The sequence below is a fragment of the Poecilia reticulata genome, unplaced genomic scaffold (assembly GCF_000633615.1).
Source record: "Poecilia reticulata strain Guanapo unplaced genomic scaffold, Guppy_female_1.0+MT scaffold_253, whole genome shotgun sequence".
Lineage (NCBI taxonomy): Eukaryota > Metazoa > Chordata > Actinopteri > Cyprinodontiformes > Poeciliidae > Poecilia > Poecilia reticulata.
The window spans coordinates 151,971-161,970 of record NW_007615037.1 but is presented as its reverse complement, the minus strand read 5'-3'; the positions used below and the strand labels follow the sequence as shown (position 1 = coordinate 161,970).

General features: G+C 47.8%; 1 protein-coding gene across 1 annotated transcript in view; it reads left to right on the top strand.

Moving 5' to 3' along the window:
- Positions 1-10,000, top strand: part of plxna3 (plexin A3) — a 58,904-nt gene that overhangs the window by 30,645 nt on the left and 18,259 nt on the right. The window contains 11 exon segments of the mRNA XM_008402733.2: positions 1-80; positions 181-280; positions 6,861-6,975; positions 7,176-7,376; positions 8,089-8,185; positions 8,283-8,473; positions 8,538-8,686; positions 8,826-8,946; positions 9,108-9,244; positions 9,345-9,515; positions 9,789-9,882. The exon segment at positions 1-80 is cut by the window's left edge and continues 77 nt beyond it. Of these exon segments, the coding sequence (XP_008400955.2) occupies positions 1-80; positions 181-280; positions 6,861-6,975; positions 7,176-7,376; positions 8,089-8,185; positions 8,283-8,473; positions 8,538-8,686; positions 8,826-8,946; positions 9,108-9,244; positions 9,345-9,515; positions 9,789-9,882 (1,456 nt within the window).

The window sequence follows — 10,000 nt, the reverse complement described above, 5'->3', positions numbered from 1 at the left end:
TGGACAGGTGCAGACAGAAGGTCAGGTGGTGTGCATGTCGCCGTCGCTCGAGGAGCTGCCAGCACAAGCTCCTCCCTACGGTGAGACACACACACACACACACACACACACACACACACACACGCACGCGGAGTGGTCGTGTGCAGGTTGAGTGATGATGGTCGGCCATGTTTCCTCCAGGGGAGAAGCGTGCGGTCCAGCTCAGCCTGCGCTCCACGGAGACGGGTCTCCGGTTCATCTCCACCAGCGTGGTTTACTACAACTGCTCTGTGCTCGGCTCGTGAGTCTCCTCCTCTTCTTCGTCCTCTTCATCGTGTCAGCTGATGGTACCTTTGACCCTCGGTACCAATATCCGGTACCTGGGAATCACTACCAGTTGATACTTTTGCCTGTGTTGCTTTTTAATAATTTTTATTTTTCAATTTAAAAGAAAAAAATATATTTATATATAACAAATATATCAAGACAACATCCAACTCTATAGTGTGACATCACAGCTATGTTGCTAATTTATTTAAAGAGACTCTTCAGAGCAACGAATGCAGAGTTTTATCTTTGTGCACAAATTAGAATCCAGCTCCACGTTTTCCTGTCATTTCTCATCACTTGCATCATAAACGTCGCCGTCACCAAATGTGTTGAACGTTTGTTCATCCGTGATGCTGGCTACAGAGAAAGACTTGCAGTCAGATGCCGGCGAGCTAACGGAGGCTAATGCAGCAGTGGAAGGCTGTAGAAAATCATGCACTCTTCAGCATTTAGAAAAATCTTGTGCTTAACCAGGTTCTCTCTCAAACCAGACGCGTTTCCTCCGCTGGCCTTGTGCCGTACCTTTTAGCGTTTTGTACCGGCTATGCTGACTGGGTTTACTGACGCAGCGGCTGCTGACGTCATCACGTCCTTGGGCTGCTGTGCTGCTTTCAGGACAAGCATGGAAAATCCCCCACTCTTCCTCCATACGGTCACAATGATGCGCTTATATAGCGAAACATGGTACCGTTTGATTTTAAAAAACTTTTTTATACTTTTATAAAAACATTGGCGATTCTGGTCCACCATCCGGCGTCTCAGGAGGGGGAAGCAGTGCAGCACCAACACTGTTTATAGTGGGGATGGTGCTGCTGACCTCAACTCAGGACGTTGTGGGCCGGTGGGCGGAATACTTCGAAGACCTCCTCAATCCCACCAACATGCCTTCAGTTGAGGAAGCTGAGCATGGAGACTCTGGGTTGGGCTCTCCAATCTCTGGGGACGAGGTCGCCGAGGTGGTCAAAAAGCTCCTCGGTGGCAGGGCCCCGGGGGTGGATGAGATCCGCCCGGAGTTCCTTAAGGCTCTGGATGTTGYAGGGTTGTGTTGGCTCACGCGACTCTGCAATATCGCATGGACATCGGGGGCAGTTCCCCTGGACTGGCAGACTGGGGTGGTGGTCCCCCTGTTTAAAAAGGGGGACCGGAGGGTGTGCTCCAATTACAGGGGGTCACACTCTTAAGCCTCCCTGGTAAGGTCTATTCAGGGGTCCTGGAGAGGAGGGTCCGTCGGATAGTCGAACCTCGGATTCAGGAAGAGCAGTGTGGTTCTGGTTCTGGAACACTGGACCAGCTCTACACCCTCAGCAGGGTCCTGGAGGGTTCTGGGAGTTCGCCCAACCAGTCTACATGTGTTTTGTGGACTTGGAGAAGGCGTTCGACCGTGTCCCGGGACACGGTCTCAGCCTTATGTTTCTTCAACCCCTTATATAGTTAGTAAACGGTTTTACATGGGAGGTGACTATAAGCATTTGTAAAAATTTGTACAACAGTATTACCTTCTGGAGGAACCTTTATTATTTTGGTATTGTATAAATGTTTACCTGAAAGTATTTAAATAAGTCTCTGTTCTCAAGATTAAAATCCCTTTTCAGTTGCTCAAATGTTTTAAAGGTTCCCTTCTACAAATTGGCACAAAGCTACCAGTCCTCCATCCAACTCTCCTGGCCGAAGGTTTGGGTTACAGGAGGGCCACATCAGGAGTCCAGTGACATCTGTCCATTTGTCAACCACTTCCTTCCAGATTAACCTTGAATAGAAAAATCCAGTTAACCCGGTCAAAAGCTTTTCTGCGTCTATGCTAACTAATGCGACGCTGAGATTCTGATTTGTGGCTCGAGCCAATACATGTAATGTTCGTCTTATGCCGTCATGAGTTTTCCGGCCTTTAATTAATCCCGTGTATTAGATCTAACATGTAAGGCTCCATTCTCCGAGAGATTATTGATGTAAAAATTTTATAATCAACATTCAGAATTGAGATTGGGCGATAGGATTCGCAGTATTCAGCATGTCTCCCTTCTTTAGGGAGGACAGATATTACAGCTTCTCTCCAAGATGGTGGTTTCCTGCCCTACTCAAGGTCCAGTTAAAGACTGGAGCAGAACCAGGGAGAGCTCCTCCCTGAACATCTTGTACCATTCATTTGGAAACCCTTCACTACCTGGGCACTTGATACTTTCAAATGTCCAATAACTGTATCCAGTTCTTTCTGGAAAATGGGAGCAGATGGAGCTTCGTTATGGGTTAGTCCAAGCGAAGGAAGGTCCACAGCTGCCAAATGATCATCAACAGCAGTTATGTTAACTGGTTCTGGGGCAGAGTATAGTGTTTTAAAGTAATTTTCAAAGGTCTTATGTATTTTATCCTTGTCACAAGTTAAATTACCAGTTGAGGATTCTCTAATCTTGGTAATCAAATGCTTCAATTGGTGCTTACAAAGTTGTCTAGCTAAGATTTGTGTAGCTTTTGGGCCTGATTTGTAAAATGTTTGTTTGGAGAATCGTAATTTTTCCTCAAGTATATAATTTATATTGTTTTTAGTTTTTATTTGTTCTGATAATTCTCCATTGTTAGTCATTTGCTGTTTTAATTCTAATTTCCTCAAAGTGTTTTCCAATTCCTCGTATTTCAACCTTTTTATTTTTAAAAAATAAGCAGTTCTAGACATTAGTCTCCCTCTCATTACCGCCTTGACCGTGTCCCAAACCAAGGTGGGATTTATCTGCCCGTCATTATTGTCTGTTACACATTCGGTCAGTGATTCTTGAGAATAGGGACAAAATGGGTTTTAATTTTCCCATAATTTTTTTGTTATTTCTCAACCTTATGTATGCAAATATGACAAATGTTTAGGAAATGTAAAGATGCTAAGCTACAGGCTCCCAGTTGCAACATTTTTTTTTTAAATTACATTTTTAAAGGACCTGACCCAGAACGCTGTCATCACCATCTGACAAAAATAAAAAATAATTTTTAATGACCCTATTAGTGATATTTTAACTCATTTTACAGACAAATGCTTCTCAAGAAACAAAATAAATATTATTTAAAACAAAAAATAACAAGTCCATCTGACGGAGTTGACCCAGAGCTGAAGGTGACAAACTGGTGAGTAAAATGAAAAACTTTGTACATGTGAAGTAATGCAATTTATGTAAAATACATTAAAATGAATTAACTGCACATTTAAGTGAGATTTGACAACAATTTCACTGAAAGAGTCAGAAAAACCGACGGATTTGACAAAAAGCCAAACTACCTCAGTTTATATGATGTTATTCTGAAGGAGGCCATATTGTAGCTCATCAGGTCCATTAAATCTTTACATTTTACCAAAATTAATCTTTTATTTCACAAAATTTCATCAAAGTTTAGTAAATTATCAGTTATTGTCATCATGGAGTTGACACATCATGGTTGTGACAAACAACTTAGGAATAAAAAGAAGAAAAAACTAAAGAGCTAACCGGAGCTAACTAGCCCTGTTACCAAAGGAAGAGACAGGAAGCGGTCATGGGGTCCTCAGAAGTTCTGGTGCCTCCAATAATGCCTGATTTTTTTACATTCTTTTCATGTCTGACGGTGTTGACAAAAACTAGGGACAAATTTCAATGGAGTTGGAAAATATATAAAAATGCTTTCTAATTCAATTTATTGATACCTTTATAATTATTTATATGAATACTTGTACTTAATTGTCATAATATATAATTTTAATATTTTTTAAATTGTTTTAAACTATTATAATGTATTGAGTTCTGCTCCTGGACAAGGGATTTTACAGGCATCATCCACCGACTACAATGTTTAAAATAAAAAATATTCATCAAATACCTGGAAAACATACATTGTTGTGATCACATGACCCAGGTTAGTTTAGTCAGATATTTGAAAAAATTATATTTTCTGTACATGTTACACCGCAGGAAATGATGGGCCGAGTCACTCCGCGTGTAGCATATTTATTCAGTGTAAACTGCGAAAAGAAAGTACAGCGGTTACAGTAGCGCTCCAACATCCGCTGCAACAAGCTGCCCTCTCGGCAATGGCGGACTCCTCCAGCCTGCCAGAGCGGCACCTGAGCGCCCTCCGATGGCGAAACCCAAACATTAATTCTAATAAACATTGTTAAATCTAATCAATTCTAACAGCCGCAGCTAACGCCGAAAACTAGCTGCAAACACTCAAACAATGACATTTCAAAACAAAAACAGAAAAACTCTACAAGGAAACAAGGAAAATGGAAAATGGGGGGACTACTAGTTTCAGGACTCACTTTCATAGTGCCACATATATTTTATTCAAATATTGTGCTTTATCCATAGGACCTGTTTTGTCCCTATTCTCAAGAATCACTGCTGTTATTTCTTTTCTAATCTCCTTCGTTGTGGTTTCATTATTAAGGATACCTATATTTAAGCGCCATAATGTTTTAGGCCTATTAGACAAATAGATGATGGTCTGAAATATCAGCCGCACCAATGAAGCTTTACTTCATTATATTTATATTTCATTATTATTGACTTCACTTTAGGTCCATCGATGGCGTTCGTCAGAAAAGGTCGATCCTGGAGTGAACTGTGTGTAGAAGAGTAAAATCTCTTCAATCCCTCCAGACATGCCCATCTCCCTGATCAGGATCTTTAGATCTTTTGACCGACCAGTTTTTTGCTTCTTATAGCTTGTTGTATAGAGCATAATTAGGGATTGGCTCCAATCTCCAGCCCCAACTCCTTCACTAAATGAGATAATGGTGTCAGAGCGTTTTTAAGAAAGTTCTGTCGCTCTCTGGTGCTACGTAATCGTGACAACATTATCAATCCGCCCCTTTATAATAACAAACCTGCCCTCTTTGTCCCCCCTCTCAGATATCCACTCAAAGTTCAGTGAATTAGAAATTAGGGTGATCGCCCCTCTCTTTCTACAAGAGCTATAAAACGTGTTTGGTAACCAAATGACTTAAACTTGTCATGTTCTTGTTTGGACATATGCGTCTCTTGTAAAAGAGCGATTTGTATCTAATCTTTTTTCAATTTGGCCAAGACCCTTTTTCTTTTCACTGGACTACTCAATCCGTTTACATTCAAGGAAACGATTTTTAAATTATGACAGTAATATAAAAAATTACCTTGACTGATTTGGCCCCTGAATCCAGAACAGGAACAGTAACAAAGCAAAACAATATTCGACTGACTTCCAAGATGAGAAACTCCCTCTTCTCAGTCGTGACCCCGTTGGCAAGTCGAGGGTTAAACCTCTCAAACTGAGAAAAGGCCAGTAGAGGCGCCTTTAGGAGAAAACGGTCCATCCTGTGAGTCCCACGTCACAAACAGTGTCCTCTCCCACGAGATGGTAAGTTAGAGTCCACGTTACCCGCCGTTACACCCGGTTACCCACCGTTACACCCCGTTAATCGACGTTACCCGCCGTTACACCCTGTTACCCATCGTTACTCCCCGTTACACCCCCTTACGCCGTTACTCCCCGTTACGCCGTTATCCACCGTTACTCCCCGTTACGCCGTTACTCCCCGTTACCCACCGTTACTCCCCGTTACCCATCATTACTCCGTTACGCCCCCTTACGCCGTTACTCCCCGTTACGCCGTTACTCCCCGTTACCTGCCGTTACTCCCCGTTACCCGCCGTTCCTCCCCGTTACCTGCCGTTACTCCCCGTTACCCGCCGTTACTCGCCGTTACCCCGTTAATCCACGTTACCCGCCGTTACTCCCTGTTACCCGCCCTTACCCCCCATTACTCGATATGCTGTGTGGAGGTGGGGTTCCCCTCCTGGCCCTCTGGCTGCTGTGTGGTGGTGGGGTTCCCCTCCTGGCCTTCCGGCTGCTGTGTGGAGGTGGGGTTCCCCTCCTGGCCTTCCGGCTGCTGTGTGGAGGTGGGGTTCCCCTCCTGGCCTTCCGGCTGCTGTGTGGTGGTGGGGTTCCCCTCCTCCACCCCAAAGCGGGATCGTAAATCAAGCACTTTAAGCTGCGTTTTCCTCTGTTGCCGGATGCAGTAGCACAGCGGTTGCCCCTTTGCCTCAGTGCCTGTCCAGCTCACCGTTGATCTCATGTCCCAGATGGTCGAAGTTTTGTTGTAGCTTTGCATTATCCCCCTTAAGGGTCCCTAACCCACGGACCCTTAAGTTTTCCTTCCGGGTCCGTGTCCGTCCCAGAGCTCAGCATTAGCCACGCTGGCTAACGCTAGCTTGGCGCGAACGCGTGTTAGCTTAGCCACCGGGGCGCTGTTAGCCTGAGTTTTGGGCATCTTTATCGGGTTTTTTACGGCTCGACGTGTTTCTCCTCCCGTTCATCAGTTATTTTGTCGAGACAGTGAGCATATTAACGAGTTTTTGATGTTAACGTGGGAGAGGCTCTGACGCAACCGTCTACTCCATTTGCTTCCGGAGGTCCCGGTACTGTTTGACTTTACTTGAATAGGTACTTGGTAGTACCAGCAGAGTTCAGTCGGTACCAATAAAAGTACGCAATTCAGTACCCATCCCTACAGGTGACCCTGCTGGACCAATCAGAGCCTCTCCCTCTCCCCTCAGGTGTACTTCCTGTGTCAGCAGCAGCTTTCCCTGCCTCTGGTGTAAATTTCGCCACATCTGCACCAACAACCTGAAGGACTGCTCCTTCCAGGAGGGCCGGGTCAGCAGCATGGAGGTGAGCTGCTTCTGGGAACAGTTGGGAACATTTTGGGAAAAATGTGGGAAGGTTGGGAACAATCAGGTTGGCGGTGATGTTACCGTGGAAACAGGATCGGGAGGAAAGTTTTAGTGGAAACCGGGTCAGTCTGGAGGTTTCAGGATGGACAGTTTCTGAACAGGGTCAGAACCCCTTGATGTTCGTATGTGTCTCTGCAGGGCTGTCCTCAGATCCTCCCCACCGCCGACATCCTGGTTCCGGCTGGGATGGTGCGTCCGATCACGCTCCGGGCCCGGAACCTGCCGCAGCCGCAGTCGGGTCAGAAGAACTATGAGTGCGTGTTCAGCATCCAGGGCAAGGTGCAGCGCATCCCCGCCGTGCGCTTCAACTCCTCCTGCATCCAGTGCCAGAACACCTCGGTAAGCGGGTCCGACCCGGGATGAACCGATCCAGGCCTGACCCGCTGACCGGGCTCGGCCCGTCGGTAGGGAAGAGGCAGGCAGGGTTCTGTTTCCTGGGCCTGGATCTGAAATTGTCTCCAGGCGTGCTCTTTGTTGATTTGTCTGGACCGGTTTGGACCGGTCCAACAAGGACCACCGTCTGGACGTCGGTCTTCACCAAGACACTCTTCTGACACGGATCCATGTCTTTCTGAGGATGAACGCCGTCCGCTCATTTCCTGTCCTTTGACTATAAACATGCTGTTTGMTTTAACTTCATTAAATTCTGTTTGGATAAAAAATGTAACATAAATATTCATATAATTAATGACTTATGAAAGATTGACAGAGTTTTACAGTTTATAAAACACACACACACACACACACACACACACACACACACACACACACACACACACACACCGTGCTGCGCCTGCTGACAGACCCTCAGTGTGTTTTTAATTCAATCTTGGCTCCCGGAGGAAATTGTCCATTTAGCCGTAAACTCCCAGAATTCCTGCTGGCTCCGTCTCCACGACACAGACCCGTCTCTCAGCTGACGGTCCAGGTTCTGTGGGAGCTGGAGTGGAACCAGAACCAGCTAAATGCTGCTGGTTCTGCTCAGCCACCTGACTGTAAATGATCATGTGAAGTCTCGATGTTGAAGGAAGTTCTGGTTCTGGTTCTGCAGTACTGGTACGAAGGAGATGAGGCCGGAGACCTCCAGGTGGACTTCTCCATCGTCTGGGACGAAAACTTCCTGATTGACAAGCCCACCTTCATGAAAGGTTATCAGTGATTATTAATCTGGGGGACAATTAATAACCAGAACCACCCAGTGGGCCAGAGGTCGGTTCTGATTCTGCCTGTTGCACTTCTCCGCAGCGTTGCTGTATAAGTGTGAAGCGCAGCGCTCCAGCTGTGGCCAGTGCCTCAAAGCGCCCCCTGTGTTCGAGTGCGGGTGGTGCGTGGAGAGCAGGAAGTGCCTCCTGCGGCAGCACTGCCCCTCGCCGGAGCAGAACTGGATGCACCACGGCCGCCACAACCTGCGCTGCAGCCATCCGCGCATCACCAAGGTGGGTCTGCCGCAGCGTTACCTCAGGGTTCTGTTGGCCGCTTCTGACCCGCCGTCTCCTGCAGATCGACCCGCTGACCGGACCCCGCGAGGGCGGCACCCGCGTCGCCATTGAGGGCGAGAACCTGGGTCTGCAGGTCAAGGAGATCACGCACATCCAGGTGGCCGGCGTCCGCTGCAACCCGGTGCCGTCGCTGTACGTCAGCGCCGAGAGGTCAGTCTGGGTCAACAATAGGAAACAGGCCAGCAAAGACGTTAGCCTGTTAGCTAGCCTGTAATGGCAAACACGCTAAGAAACACGCTAAGGAACATGCTAAGCAGGCGTACCCCTGACTCTGCCGGGTCGTCTGCAGGATCGTGTGCGACATGGCCGAAGCCCTGCTGCCGCACTCGCCCGGCGGGCCGGTGGAGCTCTGCATCGGCGTGTGCAGCGCCGAGTACCGGACCCTGTCCACCCAGACCTACTCCTTCGTGGTGAGTCTCCGCTGGGCCCAGTCAGCTTCTCAGATACAGGTTCCAGTTAGCTTTCCATGTAGGAAGCTTAGTTAGCTTCTTAGGTTTAGAAGACGAAAAACCTGGTCAGAACGGCCGATCCAATCCGTTTCGTGATTGAAATGATTCCCCGGTTTCCTCAGAGCCCAAGCTTCACCCGGATCCGCCCCCTGATGGGGCCCGTCTCCGGAGGAACCCGGCTGACAGTGGTCGGGCGACACCTGGACTCCGGCAGCGGCGTCTCTGTGTTTGTCCACAAGGAGGAGTGTCTGTTTGTGAAGTGAGTCCATCGGGGAAGCTTCAGGTTCTTGAGCAGACGGGAAGCCGGCCCAGAAAACCTCCAGACCACCGGCAGGTTAACGGCGTCTCTCCTCCTGCAGGCGCACCAATCGGGAGATAGTCTGCATAACACCCGCCTCGCCAACCGGCGCCGGCCTCGCCCCCCTGCGCCTGATGATCGACCGGGCCGAGGTGACCAACAGCGAGGTCAGCTACAGCTACAGCGAGGACCCGACCGTCTCCGGCATCGAGCCCAACTGGACCATCCTCAAGTGAGATCGGTTTCTCTGCAGCACTCATCAGTTTACTGTGAAAAACCAACATGATGATTTACAGCTGGGAAGGAAAATGTTCACAATTTAAACAGATAAAAAACTGAAAAGTGCGGTGTGCAACAGTTAGATGTTAGGAACATCTGGACCAATCAGGGCTCTGATAGAGCTGATCATTAATCAATGTCCAGTTGTAGATCCAAAGCCAGGAACTGAGCCATCAGAACCAGAACCGACCCAGAACCCTGACCCCATCCCTGTGTGTTTGTCCAGCGGCAGCACGCTGATCACGGTGACCGGAACCAACCTGCAGACCATCCAGGAGCCAAAGGTCAGGGCCAAGTACGGCGGCGTGGAGACCAGCAACGTAAGACACCAGCTGGAGCGCCGCCTCCTCTTCATCCTTCTTCCTCTCGGTCCTCTTCATCCTCCTCTTCATCCTTCTTCCTCTCGGTCCTCTTCATCCTCCTCTTCATCCTTCTTCC